Consider the following 21,736-nt stretch of genomic DNA (forward strand, 5'->3'; position numbering starts at 1 on the left):
TAATATATTACCTATCTTAATATATTATCAAATTGAAATAAAATGAAGAAGGAAAGAAAGAAAAAAAAGTCGAGAGCAGCTTGTCTCTCAGTGCAGTGTCTTTTCTGTATCGTGAATGCAGCCTTCAGCTTCCTTGATTTGTGTTGCATTGGAAGAAACATCTCGCTTTACATCTGACACTTTGCTTTCCAGTGCAGCCATTGAATTTGCTATATCGGTCAGGCGGGTGTCAATATTATCCAACTTTGTTTTGATCTCTACTCAAAGTGATTTCAGTTAATTTAAAACTTCAGCTAAGCTATTCATGTGGTAAGCTTCCACTTCACTCGGTACACTGGATGGAGGTTGTTTTTACGCTGGTCTTACGCCCTCGAGTAAAGATGCCACACTGTTTATTTACAGAAGGTTTTGACATATAAACGCCAATGTTGTGCTAAAAGATTGGCTGCATATATGAAGGGTTTTTATATTAAACTGTTCACGGTTACTCACCGTTTTTCCAATAAGCTGCCGTTTTGGTCCTGTCCACATGACTAGGAAACTGATGCAATATGCTGATATTGATGTAGATAAACATATTTAAACAATGCAATATTGATACTGTATCAATACTAAGCATACAAAAATATTGCAAATAATCCAGCATCAGTAACTATCTGTTTAAAACTCCAAAAAAATAGGTGGTATTACACTTAATGCTGGTTACCCCCGTCATAAAATAAATAAAGAGGATGATGATGATGATAAAGTGTATATCTACTACTGTCACACAAAATCAAGTCCAAGGAGATGACAGATGAAAGAGAAAGGGTTTTATATATTTTTTTTTTATTTATTTTTTTTTCTCCAAAATTTCTATAGATACTGCCATAACATTGGTATTGCAAATTATTTTGTTCAAGATAATCATTTAGTGATCTGATATTATGACAGCCCTATCATAAACCATCATTGTTAACCAGTTGCCACAAACCCATCATTACTAACACTTCCTATATGCAGATTCATCATCAGTAACCCCTCAATTCAGATGTGCAAGGGGTCTGTGATGTCCAGGATGTTGTATTTGAGTTTTAGATTCCATGTACTAAATATTGACTTTTGATGACTATAGTAAAATGCAAAATGTAAAACAGTACTCACATTTTGTGGACTTTGCGTCTGCAGATCAGCAGAACAATTAATCCCACCATGGTGGCGATGAGGAAGAGTCCAGCACTGACCCCTTCGATGACCCCACTCAATGGCTCTGAACACACACAAATATGAACAATTAACAAGCACACCTTACCAATCAGCCTTTAATAGGGTCAAGCCACATGTCATACCTGCGTCTGTCATGATGGGCTTGGACAGGTATGTATCAGTATAGAGCGGAGAGAGAAACTCCTGATGTTTCTCATCAAAAAGTTTTGTAAACGCTCGAACACTGAGCCTGAGAATCACAAGACAAACAGTTGAAAAGATCATCAAATTACCTTACTGCAAGCTCAAATATTAGTACAAAGGCTGCATTGTTCAAGGCATTTAACCTCCACATGTTTGTTAATAATGGCATGAATGCGGATCTGAGCACCCTATAGAATCATATGTGTTCAAGGGCTAAATGTGAGGTTAAGGATATTTTTAACCCTTTAAACTCACATGATCTTTCTCCTGATAAATTAGTTAAGTGTTGGATACATTGAACATGTGAGAACACCCTATCAGCAACAGACAGCACAGGTTCTTATCTGACTGTAGCATCAGATTCATCACCTGTATGCTGTCTTGGGTTTCAGTTGCCCATCACAGAAGATCGCCTGGTGTTGCGAGGCATCAGTTGATGTTTTCTGATCACATCGTCCTCCAAGTCTCTCCATGCCCGATCCCAGATGAATCTCAAACTCCTGCACTGTGTTCTGGCTCTCATCACAGTGGCTGAGGAAGTAACTGGTCTGATAAGCTTTGACCGAGCTGTTGGATCTGTAGTCCAGGTATGAGGGAAGAGGATGATGCTGGTATGGCTGCTGGTTTTCACTGTCTGAATCCAACCAAAGAGAGGGATCACTGTATTAATTTGGTCATGGAAGGAGACAAAAGGGTCTGGCTTAGATATCTGTGCATAAGATAAAAAAAGAGGAAAAAATGTCTCCCAACCAGCAGATTCAGTTATGATGATGGTGAAGTGTTTCACAGCACCGTTGATATCACTGAACCAGCTGCAGTTGAACTGGAAGAATATGGTTGACTTGGTAACCTGAACTGTATTCTCATCAATGCGAATTGAGGGCAGAGGTGGACCTGAGAAGACATGAACTATTCAGTAAACGTTACTGTCAGAAAGTTATCTTATGATTTATATCAAACACAAAGCCCTAACTCACGGTCTATCATTGTGACCACATTTTCCATGACTGCCTCACTGGTCATGCTGTCAGAGATGACTTTGACAGAGACGATGTACTGCTTATGAGGCTCTAGATCTTTGATCAGATAGACGGTGTTCTCTTTGACTGTGCGCTGTGAGTACACCATTCTCTGAGAGTCCTTTCTCAAGCACTCTATGGTGTACGAGTCAAAGTCAGCTTCGGGTGGACTCCAGAAACACGAAATGGCTGTAGAGTTCTGAGGACGGCAGTGCAGACTCTGGACACGCTCCGGCTCTAAAGACAGGGAAAAACACACATTCCACTAGTGCTACACCTACAGCTAATGCCATATGTTATTGTAGTTGAATGGTTTATTACTGTGCAATAGATCAGGAGTTCTCAACTCTGGTCCTTGAGATTCACTTTGCTGTAGAGTTTGCTGAGCTTTGACCCTAATCTTACAAACCCTAAACAAGCTAATCTAGGCCTTCAGGGTCCTGACTAGAAAGTAGCAGGTGAGTTTGATTAAGTTTAAAGCTAAACTTTGCAGGAAAGTGGCTGACGAGGGCCAGAGTTAAGAACCACTGCAACAGACATTTGTCATCTCTATACAAGTCTCTAGAGACAGACAGATTGTTGTAAAACTACGAAACAATGATCTTGTCCAAACTGAGATGGTCTTGGTGACTAGTAGTCTCTCTGGTGTGGATTTACTGGTTAAATGATTAAAAAGCCTGGTTTGGACATACTGTTTTCTGTAGGGACAACTGATAAACTGATTCTTATACGTGTGTCTGGTGCTCCACTGACTTGTCCTGATGCTCCTGTGGACTTGAGAGCTGTAGGTAGGGTTGTTGGTTCCGGCGCCGCTGACTGTACGCAGGCTGATGTTGTACTGACGGCCAGGGTACATGCCTTTCAGAATACGGTTTCCAGATCTGGGGCTGTGGTAGGGGTTGAACACAGACAGATGATCCCTGGGGCTCCACTGAAGGTCAAAGTCATCATAATCAGTGTTTTCTGGACTGCTCCAGGTGATCTCCAGTGAGGTGTTAGTGATTTCTCCAAAGGAGAATGAGACTGGTGGCCTAGGGTCTACAATAAATCAGAGAAATTAAGGGAAACAGTCCAACGAATAAAATCAGTACTGCAATTAATTACTGATTCTAAAGTTAAATTGAAGGAAACTGTGACCCATCTGAAGGTCTTTTGAGATCTATTCAACACATCAGATTCATGTTGTCATGTATTATTTTGTATGATTTACAGGACGCACTTACCTGTCCTGCCAGTAGTATTTGCCATGTTGGTCAGATCTCCACTGTGTGTAAGGACGACAGCCTGGTAAAGTCGTCCAGACACCAGCCTTTGAAAAGTGTAACTTCTGCTCTCCGGGCCCAAACTCTGCTCCGCTTGTTGAGTCCCATCAGGATTGTAGATCAGGAGGGTGTAGCTGCTCACTTCACCCCTGTCCTGTTCCCAGCTCAACCACAGGCTCTCAGAGCTTGTTCTACTGTCAGCACGCAAGAACGTCACAGCTGCAGGAACTACAGAAAACACATTCAACAAAGGTACTGATTAAAGTCCTGGCATAAATTGCAATATTTATTCACTTTACCTTCATGAATAAATGTGACCAAACTAGTAAAACTGTGACGAATATAATGATTGTTTTTGCTGTTAAACTGCTGCAACTGGCCCTGACATTGAACTGTATCGTAACTAAAAATCTAAAATCTACATTTTGGGTACTGGCAAATTTGTGTGTGTTTTTCACCTGTTCGGGCCCAGATGGATGTGTCATTGGTCTGATCTCCACTGCGGGTCAGAACAACCACCTTGTACAGCGTCCCAGGTTGAAGGTTCTGGAAAGAACAGTCCTGCATGTTCACCATTCCCGTTTTCTGATCATGCAAGCTTTTATCTCTAGCATACAGAAAAACATCAAATCCATCAAACTCCCCGTCTGGTAGATCCCAGTTGAACGACAGGCTTGTGGTCGTGTTGCTTATGATGGACAGGTTATTAACAGTCGCTGGACCTAAAACAAACACATTTTCAAACACTGTAATAGGCCAATTCATCTGCTGGATTACCCCATATTAGAACGGAAAAAAAGACAATCTACACACTGGTTCTGCCCTCAGTCATGACATCTTCGCTGCTGATTCCTCCACTGATGGTTTGCATCACAACGCGATATTTTTTTCCTGGAGTGAGCTGTCTGAAGTCATGCTGGCTGGCTTCTGCAGTTTGACAGCTATTAGACACCAGAGTTCCTCTGTCATCCAGCAGCTGCAGTCGATAGCTGTCATACACCCCTTGACCCGCCTGCCATGACACCAGTAGACAAGATGTGCTGTGCTGGTTCTCCACCTGTAGAGCAGTCACGGAGGAGGGAACTGCAGAGGAAATGAGTAATAGAGCAACAGATGACTGGATTATATTGATCTGTCTGAATTTAGAAATATAAATATTTAGGCTTAAAGGGATCATAAACTGAGAAATCAAATTCCCTTGATCTTTTGACATATAAGAGGTTATTGAACTATAACAGCATCCTGTAAGTTTCAGAACTCAAAACTTTCTCATTAGCCTAAAAACAAGTTATATTGAAGCCAATCTGCCAAAATGACAGGTTATGGAATGTGCTGCTCTATGACATTACAATGTGGCTAAACACTGGCACCACAGAAGATCAATGCCTGCTTCTACCAAAGCCACTAGAGGGCAAGCCTGCAACCTTTAGCTAAAAAAGTGTAACGGCTAATGCTAATGCTTCCACTGTGGCAGTACGTCGGAAAGGAGACCGAAGAGGCCGTTATATTTAATGAATGTTATTGGAGGAGAGGCTTTACTATGCCGAGGAAACAGCTTATCATTTAATGAATCAACAGCCTATTAGCCAATCTTACAGTATGTACAGTAAACTATATATTTGGTTAGAACTACTTTTAGACTATCTCATCACCCAATAGTAAGACAATCTCTGCTTCTACATTACAGCCTGTTTAGCCCCGCACACCGATTCACGCATATATATTACCACCTCCATGCTTTACTGGAGGAATGCTATTATTTGGATGCTGAGCTGTATTGGATTTCCGTCAGATATATCGTTTGGTGTTGAGGCCAAATAATTCAATATTAGTCTCATCTGCCTCAGAATCTTCAAGGTGTGTTTTGGTAAAACTCAGTCTAACTGCATATGGCCTTTCTTGAGGAGGGGCTTTTTTCTTGAAACCCTCCCATACAAGCCACATTTGTGGAGAATTTGTGGTATTGTTGTCACATGCTTAGTCTTAGAGTTTGTACTCGACTAACTGAGGCCCAGGTCAGGAAGCAGACAGACTGGCTAAACCGACCATCTGCTAGCTGCCTCATGTCACAGAAATCAGCTAATTCTCAGCACATAGAGATTCTTTCACCTAGATATCACACTGTAGAGACTGTGTCTGTTCCCCGAGCTAGAAAATACAAAAAAACGTCCAAACAAAATTTAAGAGTAACAATTTAATTTATGTTCAACAAATAAAAAAACAGATGATATACGGATAAACAAATGATAAAGCTTGGCTTTGAATTGAATATCAGGTCCCTTTCTACGAAAGCACTTTTTGTAAATGATATGATCACTGATCATAACTTAGATGTTCTCTGTTTGACAGAAACCTGGCTAAAACCTGATGATTACATTATTTTAAATGAGTCTACACCCCAAGATTACTGTTATAAACATGAGCCACATCCACAAGGTAAAGGGGGAGGTGTTGCTTCAATTTATAACAATGTTTTCAGGATTTCTCAGAGGGCAGGCTTCAAGTATAACTCGTTTGAAGTAATGGTGCTTCATATAACATTATTCAGAGAAACACGTTAATGATAAATCCACTGTGATGTTTGTACTGGCTACTGTATACAGGCCACCAGGGCACCATACAGACTTTATTAAAGAATGTGCTGATTTTATATCTGAGTTATTGCTGGTTTATGATGGACTTTTGGTTGTTGTTGAGACTTTTTTCATTATCCATGTTGATAATGAAAAAGATGCATTGGGAATCAGCATTCATAGACATTCTGAACTCTATTGGGATTAGACAACACGTCTCAGGACCTACTCATTGTCGAAATCATACTTTAGATTTAATTCTGTCACATGGAATTGATGTCGATGGTGTTGAAATTATGCAGCCAAGCAATGATATCTCAGATCATTATTTAATCTTGTGCAAACTTAATTTAGCTAAAACTATAATTTCTACTCCTTGTAACAAGTATGGTAGAACCATCACTTCTACCACAAAAGACTGTTTTGTAAGTAATCTTCCTGATTTATCCCAATTCTTTAGCATATCCAAAATCTCAGAACAACTTGATGATGTAACAGAAACTATGGACTCTCTCTTTTCTAGCATTTTAGATACAGTTACTCCTTTACACTTAAGGAAGGTTAAGGAAAACAGTCTGAAACCTTGGTGTAATGAGCACACTCGCACCCTAAAGAGAGCAGCCCGGAAAATGGAGCACAGCTGGAGGAAAACAAAACTAGATGTAATTTGTATTGCTTGGCGGGAAAGTAACCTATCCTACAGAAAAGCATTAAAAACTGCTAGATCTGATTATTTTTGTCTCTTTTAGAAGAAAAAAAACATAACCCCAGGTATTTATTTAATACAGTGGCTAAATTAACGAAAAATAAAGCATTAACAGGTGTTGACATTTCCACACATCACAGCAGTAATGACTTTATGAACTACTTCCAAGATCAATACTATTACAGATAAAATGGTAACCATGCAGCCGTCAGCTACAGCATTGCATCAGTGTGTTATAGATCGCCTGAGGAACAATTCCACTCATTCTCTACTATAGGAGAGGAAGAATTGTATAAACTTCTTAAATCATCTAAACCAATAACATGTATGTTAGACCCTATTCCATCTAAGCTCCTAAAAGAGGTGCTTCCAGAAGTCATAGATCCTCTTCTGATTATTATTAATTCATCATTGTCATTAGGATATGCCCCCAAAACCTTCAAACAGGCTGTTATTAAGCCTCTCATTAAAAAAAAAAAACAAACAAAAAAAAAAACAACTTGACCCCAAAGAACTAGTATGGAGTACCTCAGGGCTCAGTACTAGGGCCGTTACTCTTCACGCTTTACATGTTACGCTTTGGAGATATCATCAGGAAACAGGGTGTTAGCTTTCATTGTTATGCTGATGATACTCTATATTTTTTCATGGCCCGGCTAAACATACCAATTTGAAAAACTAGCAGAATGCATAGACAATATAAAAAACTGGATATCGAGTAATTTCTTACTGCTAAAGTCTGAAAAACAGAGGTGTTAATTATAGGTCCTAAAAACTCTGCATGTAATAACCTAGAACGCTGTCTAAGACTTGATGGCTGCTCTGTCAATTCTTAGTCATCAGTTAGGAACTTAGGTGTGCTATTTGATAGCAATCTTTTCTTAGAAAGCCATATTTCTAGCATTTGTAAAATGCAGAAATGTTAATTCATGCATTTATGACCTCAAGGTTAGATTATTGTAACGCTTTATTGGGTGGTTTTTCTGCACACGTAATCAACAACCTCCTGCTGGTCCAAAATGCAGCATCTCTTTAACCTGGTTTAAACATAAAACACTAACACATTTCTAATATTCAAATCTTTTAAAGGATTTTTAGGCTGGATTAATTAGGACAACTGGAACCGGGAACACTTTCCATAACACCCGATGTACTTGCTACATTGTTAGAAGAATGGCATCTATGCTAATATTAGTCTGTTTCTCTCTTATTCCGAGGTCACTGTAGCCACCAGATTCCATCTGTACCCAGATCAGATGGTCACTGCCGTCACCCGGATCCAGTACGTATCCAGACCAGATGGTGGATCAGCACCTAGAGAGGACCTCTACAGCCCCGAAAGTCAACGGAGACCAGGACAACTAGATGAGCCCCAGATACAGATCCCCTGTAAAGACCTTGTCTCAGATGGCCACCGGGACAAGACCACAGGAACCAGTTGAGTCCTCTGTACAATGTGACTTTGCTGCAGCCTGGAATTGAACTGCTGGTTTCGTCTGGCCAGAGGAGAACTGGCCCCACAACAAAGTTGTAATTTATTGAACCAGACAGTCACACCATAGGATAATTCTGAGATTTGGCTCAAAAATGTAAAAAAATCAAATAACACGGCAGCTTTTATAGCAATAGGTCCATGTAGGACAAAGAATAATAATAATTATATAAATTTTTATCTTGTGCGACAGTGAAAATTCCACATCATGTCAACAACTCTATTACAGATCGTTTGATATGTACTGAGTATTTATGCGTTTTTAACCTAAAATACAGCAGCATCCACCTGTGAAGGATGTGGGCTGTCAAACATGCAGAGCTGTTAGCCAATCATAGCAGTGGGTGTTTACCTCCAAGTCTACAATCCTCCAAGCGAAGAGATCCGATGAGAGGGGTTAAAAACATGACAGAAAATAGCCTATTACTTCTATATTATGAAGTTGTATGATGTAAAAATCTTGATAACATTATGAGTGGATCTCAGAGAAAAGTACAAAATAAAAAGAAGGCAGTTCATGACCCCTTTAAATATTTCAATATTTATATTGACAGAATAATCCAAAACACAGGATAGTATCTGTCCTCCATTTAGTGCAGTACACTGGTTTATCATGATGTTGTGAGGCATGTGTGTTTAAAGCCTTAAAAAAATAAAATCACCAATGAATCATCTTGACCTGATGATTGCTTTTATAAAGCCTCAGCAACAACAATATGAAAACAACAGTGAAAAACACCTCACATAGTTATAAGTATAAGTGTTACTTTACCTGTTCGTCCTGTTGCTGTGCTGTTATTGATCAGAGATCCGCTGATTGATGTAACGGTTATCATGTACTGTTGTCCTGGCAATAGGCCCTGGAAAATGATCTCATTCACATGTTTAGGGACTGATTTCTCCTCTGCCTGACTGCTCATCTGGGACAGTGACACAGCGTACCGGTCCACATCGCCCTGTCCAGGTGTCCAATTCACTCTAAGACTGCTGCTCTGACCAGCATTACTGATATGAATGTTCTTCACTTTACTGGGAACTGAAATATATTTAAAAATAGCACAACATTTAAGACTTTGCAAAATAACTACAGTAAAAAAAATTTTTTTTTCAACCTTTAAACCACCATATTTCTCAGATGTCCACGTGCAGCAGTGAGATGTACCTGTTCTGCCTTTGATAAACTGCACACTGAGGTTTGGTCCACTAAAGGTGGACACCACAATTTTGTAGAGTCTTCCAGGGGTGAGTGAAGAGAGCATGTATCTGTTGGTGCTGCTGGTTAGTGTGATTGGTGGAAACACCTTCATGTCATTAAAGAGCAGCTGAACCTCATAATGATCCACATCTCCGGGAGCAGAAACCCACGTCACCAGCAGATCCTCTGTGCCACTGTCAGCTAGTGTCAGGTTCCACACTCCTGCTGGCACTGAGAGGAGAACATAATAATAATAGTAAACTACCGTACAGAGCCACAGAACTGCGGTGAACTAAACAGTCCTACATACCTACAGAAAACTAAACTGAGGATGATATATTTACATTAAACTACAAAGCCACATAAGCTAAATTTAAACTACAGTCACATAAATACTGTAAACTATACAGACCCAAATAACTAAACCAAAATGCAGAATTACAGTAATGTAAAAACACTATGGTTTAGTTTATTAAGCAACAGAATTACAGTTAACTAACCTACATGTTTACATAACTACAGAAAACTACAACACAAAGCTACAGAACCATGGTAAACTACATTACAGTGCTAAAAATTATAGTAAAGAAATCTACAGAGTTACAGAACTGTGGCAAACTACAAAACAACCCAAAATTAAAACCTACAGAACATGAAGAGTGAAAGAACTACAGCAAATTAAGTCACAGAACAAAAAATATCTAAACTACAGTGCAACAGAAATACATTAAACTATAAAGCCATAGAACAACAGCAAACTAAATCAACAAGCTTTACAAATGTAAAACGTCTCACTGTGTTGAGACGTGCTGCATTTGGTCTCGTACTCTATCGCATACATTGTCACTGTCGTGCGCTTGCTTAGACCTTTGTTGTGATAGACAGTAAAGTGTGTTCAAGCGCTAGCAAAAGACAGTGTAAAGAAATACCCTTTGAGAGAAGCAGTTAAATCAGCAGAAGTTAAAAGCAGATCGTAAGTGTATTTATTTCTTGTCTCATTAGTGTTTAGCGCAGTTGTCGTTGCTAGGAAATGCTTGTTTGTTTACTGTGTTGAGACGTGCTGCGTTTGGTCTCGTACTCTATCACATACGTTGTCAGTGTCGTGCGCTTGCTTAGACCTTTGTTGTGATAAACAGTATGTGTGTTCAGCTGAATTCAATTTCCGTTTTGTCTGACGGGTATACAAAAAAGGTTAGTAAACCGCGGTAGCGGTCGCGGCAGCCCTCCTGTTAAGCCCTCCTCGTGTGAAGACCGAAGAGTGTAAAGACCATCGACTCTACCGTGCGACTCCACCGGGCAGGGACACCGGCAAGGGATATAAGTATTGTTTTGATTACTCCTTTTTTTTTTTCCTCTAGTTGTTTCACTTCTATTTCAGTTTTTATAACCAATTATTACTATGTGTTTCCATCTCCCTACTATCACTACCACTCACAGTTTTTGTATCAAATAATGTAAGCAGCGCAATCCTAACAACCTGCACACTCTGCCTATGTCTGCTAATACACTATCTTTTCTATTGGTCTCTGGAATTGCCAGTCTGCTGTAAACAAAGCCGATTTCATTACTTCTATTATTAGTCATTCAAAGCTTAATCTCATGGCCCTGACAGAGACCTGGATCAAACCAGAGGACACTGCTACACCTGCAGCTCTCTCCAATAATTTCTCATTTTCCCACTTCCACCTGTTTGACTGGAAGAGGTGGAGGTACTGGTCTGCTCATCTCTAATGATTGGAAATGTAATCCTTTACCATCTTTGGGTATCAACAGTTCCTTTGAATCTCATTCCGTTACTGTTACCTACCCTCTTAAAAATACTTTTTGTAGTTGTCTATCGACCCCCAGGACCACTTGGTAACTTTTTGGATGAATTAGATGTGCTGCTCTCAACCTTTCCTGAGGATGGTACTCCCCTAGTTATGCTTAGAGATTTCAACATCCACCTAGATAAACCTCTGTCTGCTGACTTCCACACTCTGCTTGCCTCTTTTGATCTCAACCGAGTGTCAACTACCTGCTGCTCACAAATCAGGCAACCAAATGGACCTTATTTACACACGACACTGCTTCACTGATCATGTACTGCATGTTACTCCACTGCACATCTCAGATCACTTCCTCCTCACTCTTAACCTCAACATGGTTCCTGACACATCACTTACCCCTCCACATGTCATCTTTCGACGTAACCTACGCTCACTCTCACCCTCCCGGCTATCTGCAATGGTTTCATCTTCGCTTCCTTCCCGTAAACTGTTAGCATCTTTTGATGCTAACAGTGCTACTGATACTTTCTGCTCCACTCTTACATCTTGTTTAGACACTGTTTGCCCCTTGTCTTCCAGGCCAGCCCACACCACCCCTTCAGCCCCTTGGTTATCTGATGTTCTATGCGAACATCGTTCTAAGCTTAGAGCTACTGAAAGGGTGTGGCGCAAATCCAAAAATACTACTGACCTAAATGTGTATCAGTCACTCCTCTCTTCCTTTTCTGCTAATGTCTCCACTGCTAAAAAGACATACTACCATAACAAAATTAACAATTCGTCTAACTCGCGCATGCTTTTTAAAAGCATTTTCCTCACTCCTTTGTCCTCCTCCTCCCCCTCCTGCTTCATCTCTAATAGCTGACGACTTTGCCACGTTTTTCATTAATAAAATTAAAAACATCAGTGCACAATTTTCCACACCACAATCCATCAAGCACATCTCACCAGCAAACATACACTCATTCACATCCTTCTCTTCACTCTCTGAGGCAGAAGTCTCCAAACTCATCCTTTCTAATCATCCTACTACTTGTCCGCTTGATGCTATTCCATCTCATCTCCTTCAAGCCATTTCTCCTGCAGTTGTACCTGCACTCACTCACATCATTTACACATCCCTTCATACAGGTGTTTTCCCCTCAGCATTTAGACAGGCTCGTATAACTCCACTACTTAAAAAACCCACCCTCAACCCATCTCTTTTAGAGAACTACAGACCAGTTTCCCTTCTTCCTTTCGTTGCAAAAACACTTGAACGAGCTGTATTCAACCAAGTCTCTACCTTTCTCACACAGAACAACCTCCTTGACAGCAACCAATCTGGCTTCAGAAGTGGACATTCAACTGAGACTGCCTTGCTCTCAGTTGTTGAAGCCCTAAGACTGGCAAGAGCGGAATCCAAATCTTCAATACTTATCTTGCTTGATCTATCTGCTGCTTTTGACACGGTTAACCACCAGAACCTCCTGTCAACCCTACTGACAAAGGGCATCTCAGGAACCACACTCCAGTGGTTTGAGTCTTACCTATCAGATAGGTCCTTCAAAGTATCTTGGAGAGGTGAGGTGTCCAAGTCGCAACATCTAACTACTGGGGTGCCTCAGGGCTCAGTTCTTGGACCACTTCTCTTCTCTGTCTACATGGCATCATTAGGTTCTGTCATTCAGAAACATGGCTTTTCATACCATTGCTATGCTGATGACACTCAACTCTACCTCTCATTCCATCCTGATTATCCATCGGTAGCTGCTCGCATCTCAGCTTGTCTAACAGACATTTCTTGCTGGATGAAGGACCATCACCTTCAACTCAACCTTGCCAAGACAGAACTGCTTGTGGTTCCAGCAAACCCATCGTTTCATCACAATTTCACCATCAAGTTAGGCACATCAACCATAACTCCTTCAAAAACAGCCAGAAACCTTGAAGTTATGATTGATGATCAGCTAACTTTTTCAGACCACATTGCTAAAACTGTCCGGTCCTGCAGATTTGCTTTATTCAACATTAAGAAGATCAGGCCCTTTCTTTCGGAACATGCTGCACAACTCCTTGTTCAAGCTCTTGTTCTGTCCAGGCTAGACTATTGCAACGCTCTCTTGGCAGGTCTTCCAGCCAGTTCTATCAAACCTTTACAATTAATCCAGAACGCGGCAGCAAGATTAATTTTTAATGAGCCGAAAAGAATACACGTCACACCTCTGTTTATCATTTGCACTGGCTACCAATAGCTGCTCGCATAAAATTCAAGGCCTTGTTGTGTTTGCATAAAACCACCACTGGCTCTGCACCCCTTTACCTAAATTCATTACTTCAGACTTATGTGCCCTCTAGAAGCTTGCGTTCTGCAAGTGAACGTCGCTTGATTGTGCCATCCCAAAGAAGCAAAAAGTCACTTTTACGGACTTTTAAATGTTCCCTCCTGGTGGAATGACCTGTCCAACTCAGTCCGAGCAGCTGAGTCCTTAGCCAACTTCAAGAATCGGCTTAAAACACATCTCTTCCATCTTTATTTGACCCTCTAACTTTTGCACTCACTATTCTAATTCTATTAAAAAATAATAATAATCTAACTACCTTTCTGATCTTTTTGTATTCTATCTATTTTCTTTTCATTCATTATACAATTATAAAAAAGACCTCTAACACTAGCTTGCTCTATTCTTTTTCTATTCTATCTGTTTTCTTTTTATTTATTATATTATTTAAAAGCCCTTGCTACGTATACTGCGTTTAGGCTAACTGAGACTTGTTATAGCACTTATATATCATTGCTCTTTTGTTGTTTTTGATTGCTTTTGGATAAAAGCGTCTGCTAAATGACTAAATGTAAATGTAAATGTAGCAGCTACAGAACTACAGTAAAATTAACTACAGAGCTATCAAAGTAAACCAGCACAGACATACTCACATGTCCTTCCATGAGTTGAGACACTAGACTCATATTTCCCACTCCATGTGCTGACAATCACAGTGTAGAGTCTGCCTGGTACCAGCCCACTGAACACACATTCGTTCTGAGTCTTGGGGACCGTCTTGTTCTGGTGGAATATGTTGTTGTGCTTGATTGAGACATGATAGTAGTCAAAGTCTCCAGCTGCGTGCCACCAGTACACCTTTAGATGGTCGTCACGAGCCATGTGTGTGGCTGTAGGGTTCAACACCGTGGAAGGTTCTAGAGCAGAGAACCATAAAATAATGTGAAAACCAGCTGCAAACAATCACTGCATACACAGCAGTATCACCTTCTCCATTACAATAACAAATACTGGCTAACAAACTGCTTATGAATGCCCTTACGTGTGCGCTCCTGAACCACGGTGTAGTTTTCATACTCTCCACTGCAGGTGCTGATGGAGATGTTGTAGAGACGTCCAGACACCAGAGACTTAAAAACACACTCTGTACTGAACTTAGACACGGTGAGGGTATGAATAGTTCTCTCCTGATCTCTCAGAGTGACGGAGTAACTGTCCACGTCTCCTTCAGCTGCTCTCCAGGACACGCTCAGGAAGTCCATACGCCCGTTGTTGCTCACCGTCACATCTCTCACTGTGGCTGGAACTGATCAACACATGACATGTGCCTGTCATCACCTCTGCAAATGGTTTTACAGTTGAGGCCAAAAATATTGGCCCCCTTGGTAAATATGATCAAAAAAGGCTGTGAAAATTCATCTGCATTGTTAATCCTTTTGGTCTTTTATTTAAAAAATTCACAAAAATTTATCCTTTCATTGGATAATAAGAATTTAAAATGGGGGAAATATCATTATGAAATAAATGTTTTTCTCTAATACACATTGTCCACAATTAATGGCCCCCTTTTATTCAATACTTTTTGAAACCACCATTTGCCAGTTTAACAGGTATAAATTTTCTCCTATAATGCCTGATAAGGTTAGAGAACACCTGACAAGAGACAATTCCTTCATCCAGAATCACTCCAGACCCTTTAGATTCCCAGTTCCATGTTGGTGCTTCTCCTCTTCAGTTCACTCCTCTCATTTTCCGTAGGGTTCAGGTCAGAGGACTGGAATGGCTATAGCAGAAGCTTGGTTTTGAGCTCAGTGACCCATTTCTGTGTTGTTTTTGGAGGTTTGTGTTTGGGTTACGGTTGGAAGATCCAAACATGGCCCATTATAAGATTTCTAACAGAGTCAGTCACTTACTGATATTTTATCTGTTGGTATTTGATAGAATCCATGATGCCATGTATCTAAACAAGACGTCCAGGACCTCCAGCAGAAATATAGGCCCACAACATCAAAAATACAGCAGTATATTTCATTGTACACATGGGGTACTTTTTTTGTCTGTGTTCACCAAACCCATCTTGAGTGTTTGCTGCTAAAAAGCTAATATTTTAGTTTCATCTGACCATTCCCATTTAAAGTTCCAGTCATGGCTGATAACTGAATATGCGTTTGTTTTTGAATGAGCTAGGAGATTTTTTCTTGTAACCCTCCCAAACAACATGTGCTGATTTATTTCTGTTTGACAATTTTTTTAAAGGTTTTCTTAACCAGAGACTCAACTATTTTCTGCAATTCTCCAGCTGTGACCATTGGAGAGTCTGTAGCTACTCAAATTCTCCTTCTCACCGCACATTAGGACGATATAGACACAAAGTTTTGTAACATTTTCTGTTGGTTGGAAATTCTTAATTATTGCCCTGATGGTGGAAATGGGAATTTTCACTGCTCTAGCTCTTTTTTTTAAAGCCACTTCACTAATTTGTGAAGCTCAATTATCTTTTGCTGCACATCAGATATATATTCTTTGGTTTTTCTCATTGTGATGGATGATTAAGGGAATTTGGGCTTTGTTTTCCCTCCTTTATATTTCTGTGAAACAGGAAGCCAGAGCTGGATGATTTCATTTTTATAATCACGCTGGAGTGCTCAAAATTGTGAATATGAATGGGAATATACTTCAGAGATATTTTACTCATAAGAATTTATAGGGGGGGCAATAATTGTGACCAGTGAGTATTTGAGAAAAACACTCATTTCATAATGATATTTCCCCTCCGTTTTAAATTCTTATTATTCAATGAAAGGATACATTTTTGTGATTTTTTTAAATAAAAGACCAAAAGGATTAACAATGCAGATAAATTTTCACAGCCTTTTTTGATCATATTTGCCAAGGGGGTCAATATTTTTTGCCTCGACTGTATATGCTCCTCATATTTATGTCAAGTCAACTTTGTTTTTATGATAACAATAGAGACTGTTTCAAAGCAGCTGTTCGTGCACATTATGGATCGCAAACTATTTAGTAATCCTGGGTGATGATGAACTTTTTCATATTTCCAGTCATCACAGCAAAAATTGGGAATTTAGTTATATATTTAAATATATATTTAAATAAATATACATACATATAGTTATATACAGTAATGTAATCATTATTGATATAATGAAATCACATTAAATTTAACATTACAAAACATAAAATATTATTTGCAGTTCATTATTTATAATTATAACCATAATTTTATATACATCTACATATACAGATAATTTCATGAGCTTTCCTGCTACTCCAGATAAGAGTGTGTGTGAAGTCAAGCATAACTGTGTCATCTTTAAAGAACACAAAAGAAAATCTGAAGAAACGATTCTGAAACGATTGGAAGATTTTATGAAGTGTCGATTTTTATTGAAATGTTTACTTAGTGAAAATTGGATGTTTTTTAAAATCATGTTGAGGGCTGCGCTATCAAGACAACCCAGAGATACTGATACACTGGAACAGATTTATGGGGAGAGAAGGCCCAAAACTGGTCAAAAGTCTTATAAGCAGCTACAGAAAATTTTTCATTTTTTTTTTATATAAACCATATTGTGAATAATTTAGAAATGTAATGTAAAGGAGTATCAGTGTCTAAATTTATGATGAGTGACTCTGAAGACAAGATGCTTGTTACTATTTTACACTAATAAAATATCAAGTTAAAGCATGATTGTTCACTCAAAAAAGAACATCCTCCCTCCACAACATTCGCTGCAGGAAGTAGCACAAATGACTTTGATAATAACCTAGAACACTGTCTAACACTCGATAGCTGCTCTGTCAATTCTTCGTCATCAGTTAGGAACCTAGGTGTGCTATTTGATAGCAATCTTTCCTTCAAAAACTACATTTCTAGCATTTGTAAAACTGCATTTTTACATCTCAAAAATATATCTAAATTGCAACCTATGCTCTCAACGTCAAATGCAGAAATGCTATATAAATAAAGGTGACCCTTTTTAGTCTAAATTAGTATTGTTTGTTCCAAAAAAGTTGGGACACTGTACAAATTGGGAGTAAAAAAGGAATGGAATAATTTACAAATCTCATAAAACTTATATTTCATTCACAATAGAATATAGATAACGTATAAAATGTTGAAAGTGAGACATATTGAAATGTCATGCCAAATATTGGCTCATTTTGGATTTCATGAGAGCTACACATTCCAAAAAAGTTGGGACAGGTAGCAATAAGAGGCCGGAAAAGTTAAATGTACATAAAAGGAACAGCTGGAGGACCAATTTGCAACTTATAAGGTCAATTGGCAACATGATTGGGTATAAAAAGAGCCTCTCAGAGTGGCAGTGTCTCTCAGAAGTCAAGATGGGCAGAGGATCACCAATTCCCCCAATGCTGTGGCGAAAGATAGTGGAGCAATATCAGAAAGGAGTTTCTCAGAGAAAAATTGCAAAGATTTTGAATCATCATCTACAGTGCATAATATCATCCAAAGATTCAGAGAATCTGGAACAATCACTGTGCGTAAGGGTCAAGGCCAGAAAACCATACTGGATGCCCGTGATCTTCGGGTCTTTAGATGGCACTGCATCACATACCACACACATGAAATCACAAAATGGGCTCAGGAATACTTCCAGAAAACATTGTCGGTGAACACAATCCACCGTGCCATTCGCCGTTGCTATCTTAAACTCTATAGGTCAAAAAAGAAGCCATATCTAAACATAATCCAGAAGCGCAGGCGTTTTCTCTGGGCCAAGACTCATTTAAAATGGACTGTGGCTAAGTGGAAAACTGTTCTCTGGTCAGACAAATCAAAATTTGAAATTCTTTTTGGAAAAACTGGGACGCTATGTCACCCGGACTAAAGAGGACAAGGACAACCCAAGTTGTTATCAGCGCTCAGTTCAGAAGCCTGCATCTCTGATGGTATGGGGTTGCATGAGTGCGTGTGGCATAGGCAGCTTACACATCTGGAAAGGCACCATAAATGCTGAAAAGTATATCTAAGTTCTAGAACAACATATGCTCCCATCCAGACGTTGTCTCTTTCAGGGAAGACCTTGCATTTTTCAACATGACAATGCCAGACCACATACTGCATCAATTACAACATCATGGCTGCGTAGAAGAAGGATCCGGGTACTGAAATGGCCAGCCTGCAGTTCAGATCTTTCACCCATAGAAAACATTTGCCGCATCATAAAATTGGAAGATGCGACAAAGAAGACCTAAGACAGTTGAGCAACTAGAAGCCTGTATTAGACAAGAACATTCCTATTTCTAAACTTCAGCAACTTGTCTCCTCAGTCCCCAGACATTTGCAGACTGTTATAAAAAGAAGAGGGGATGCCACACAGTGGTAAACATGGCCTTGTCCATGTCATGAAATTTAAAATCAACTTATTTTTCCCTTAAAATTATACATTTTCTCAGTTTAAACATTTGATATGTCATCTATGTTGTATTCTGAATAAAATATTGAAATTTGAAACTTCAACATCATTGCATTCTGTTTTTATTCACAATTTGTACAGTGTCCCAACTTTTTGGGAATCGGGTTTGTACTAGAACACTGATATCTGTATACTTGCTACATAAAGTATACTTAAAAATATACTTGAACTCAACTTAGTATACTTAATAAAATAAACTTGAAGTATACGACTTTTTGGTAAGGGATTGTCTATAGTCCCTAATAATGCTTCCTCCGGTGAAAAAGTGGTCTGAATCAGGAGAGAAATCTGCACAGATCAAGCACCATTTACAAGCCAAAACAGTCCAAAACAAATCCGCTCTTAACAAATATGTGGGTGGATTTTGATGTGAGAGACAACAGCAGATGAACTTTTCCACTGGATGAAGCATTATTAGGGAATATGGACTGGGATTTTAACCGGAGGCAACGGTTTGAAGTTAAAAACGATGGATTTGATGGATTTTTTTGTATGTAGCTTTTGGCTTCTCAAACCATTAATTGATTGACTGGAGTGGTGTGGTTTACTTGTGGATTATTGTGATGTTTTTATCAGCTGTTTGGACGACGCCACCCATTCACACCAGAGAATCCATTGATGATCAAGTGATGGAATGCTACATTTCTCCAAATCTGATGAAGAAATAAACTAATCTACATCTTGCATGGCCCAAGATTGAGAACATTTTCTTGCATGCCAGCTTCAATCTCATCTGTTACTCTTATTTAATAAATACCCTGTAGGTATTATAACATGCACCTCATGTTCTGTTTTTTGTCTATTACCTGTGCGTCCATCAGCCACTGTCTGGCGTGAGAGGTCGCCCCTGTGCACTGTAGTCACTACTGTCCTGTACAAAGCGCCGGATCTCAAGCCCAGGAAGTGGTAGGAGGTGACATTGGGTGGCACACTTTCATTCTTCATGACCACACTGTCATGGATGAGGAGCACGCGGTACAGATCCACCTCACCAGCTGCCACATCCCAGCATACCAGCAGAGCGTCTGTGCTGCCCTGATTGCTGACCCGCAGCTTTGTGACCTGTGCAGGGACTGACCACACACACACAAGATTACTTCATAAAGACATATTATTGGATATTGTTTTTAAGATAATTAACACTCTAGTCATTCCAGCAGTTCCACCATCACAGCAGCACAACACTGGACCTCTGAATGACTCACTGGTTCTTCCTGTGACGTGGGCCGAACTACTCAGATCTCCACTATTGGTCGTCACGGTGATCGTATAGGTATGTCCAGGCATCAGGTTATTAAAGTTGCATTCCAGCGCATCATGGGCTAATGTCTGTGTGTCCACAGTCGTGTCTTCATCCTTTAGCAGGATGGTGTAGTTGTTCCACTCGCCGAGAGGATGGTTCCACACAGCGCTCAGGGTGGTCTCTGTACTGTGATGGACATTCAGCCTCTGAACTGACCGGGGAGCTGATGGACAGGTGCAGAAAAACAGAGAACTGTGTTTATATTTTACAATTTACCCTGCCTCTTATGTCCCCTGTCCCTGGTCCTATTGTGCACTATTGTGTCTTCAGGATTGCTATGAGGAACTGCTTCAGCTCTTCGGGATCACTTAAAAATCACCAGCAGCTGTGCTGAAGCAAGCTGGACAGTGAGTCTCATTTTAATTTGACATGAATACAAAGTGCACTGTTTAAAAAAGTGCTTAAGTGTGTTAACAATCATAGTCAATGTAAGTGTCTCTCTTTTCAGTAAGTAAACTTAAGTGGCCTTTCATTGTTAATATAATTTTATCTGAAAGTACAGGTTTTATTTACTTTGAAGTACAGTAAAAGTGCAAATGCAATACAATTTAAGTGCACTTCTTTTTCACTAGAGCAAGCACTTCATGTTTTGTGAAGGCCACTTCATGTTGGTTTCTGTTTTACTGTTGCAAATTTCATGTCAGTAGTTGAGTTGATCAGTAACACACCTAGTCTCCCGTGGCAGCCTGCGGTTGAGCTCAGATATCCGCTCTCCACACTCACAGCAGCTCTGTACAGACGGCCCGGAATTAGAGTCCAGTTAGTGAAGCAGAACTCCACAAGATTCCTTTCAATCGTCCGGTTCATCAGCACAGAAGAGCCATTGAACAGCAGGATACGGTAGAAATCCCAGTCGCCATCAGGAGGAGACCAGGACAACCGCAGGGTCTTCTCATTAAGGGCTTCCAGCTTGAGATGACCCGCCCATCCTGGTGCTGATGAACAACAGACACAACAAGAGCTCATAAAGACACATCTCAGGTTATTTGTATCGGTGAACCATCAGTTGACAAGGCAATGAATCATCTGTTATTCAAATACATATATGGGCTCTTCTACTGGTGCAAACTGCTGTCCCACAACCCAAAAACACTTTTAAAAAGCATTTAAGTATTCATATCTTAGATGTTTACTAATTGTTTCTAGATGTTTCTATAATCTAATGAAACACACAAAAATATTTAAAATATCAGTAAGCTTAATTAAATCATAATTTTTTGGGGTACTTTCAGTTGGGCAGAGGCTGTCCCGAACCCTCTGTACAATCACTACCAAAACAGTGCATGTTTTTGTCCATTGGCTGAG

General features: G+C 39.7%; 1 protein-coding gene across 3 annotated transcripts in view; it reads right to left on the minus strand.

Moving 5' to 3' along the window:
* The window catches only part of LOC109101404 (protein tyrosine phosphatase receptor type b), a 126,094-nt gene that overhangs the window by 16,405 nt on the left and 87,953 nt on the right, over positions 1–21,736 (minus strand). For 2 of the 3 annotated variants that reach the window (XM_042715828.1, XM_042715830.1), the window contains 16 exons: positions 21,100–21,366; positions 20,334–20,594; positions 19,935–20,201; positions 14,709–14,972; positions 14,320–14,583; positions 9,604–9,867; positions 9,214–9,477; positions 4,484–4,753; positions 4,129–4,392; positions 3,632–3,898; positions 3,162–3,446; positions 2,367–2,645; positions 2,140–2,283; positions 1,759–2,023; positions 1,329–1,435; positions 1,144–1,249 (listed from right to left, as the gene is read on the minus strand). In XM_042715828.1, the coding sequence (XP_042571762.1) occupies positions 1,144–1,249; positions 1,329–1,435; positions 1,759–2,023; positions 2,140–2,283; positions 2,367–2,645; positions 3,162–3,446; positions 3,632–3,898; positions 4,129–4,392; positions 4,484–4,753; positions 9,214–9,477; positions 9,604–9,867; positions 14,320–14,583; positions 14,709–14,972; positions 19,935–20,201; positions 20,334–20,594; positions 21,100–21,366 (3,838 nt within the window). The remainder of the gene's footprint in view (positions 1–1,143; positions 1,250–1,328; positions 1,436–1,758; positions 2,024–2,139; positions 2,284–2,366; positions 2,646–3,161; positions 3,447–3,631; positions 3,899–4,128; positions 4,393–4,483; positions 4,754–9,213; positions 9,478–9,603; positions 9,868–14,319; positions 14,584–14,708; positions 14,973–19,934; positions 20,202–20,333; positions 20,595–21,099; positions 21,367–21,736) is intronic. The other variant, XM_042715829.1, reaches the window with a different exon arrangement.

The sequence above is a fragment of the Cyprinus carpio genome, chromosome A25 (genome assembly GCF_018340385.1).
Source record: "Cyprinus carpio isolate SPL01 chromosome A25, ASM1834038v1, whole genome shotgun sequence".
Lineage (NCBI taxonomy): Eukaryota > Metazoa > Chordata > Actinopteri > Cypriniformes > Cyprinidae > Cyprinus > Cyprinus carpio.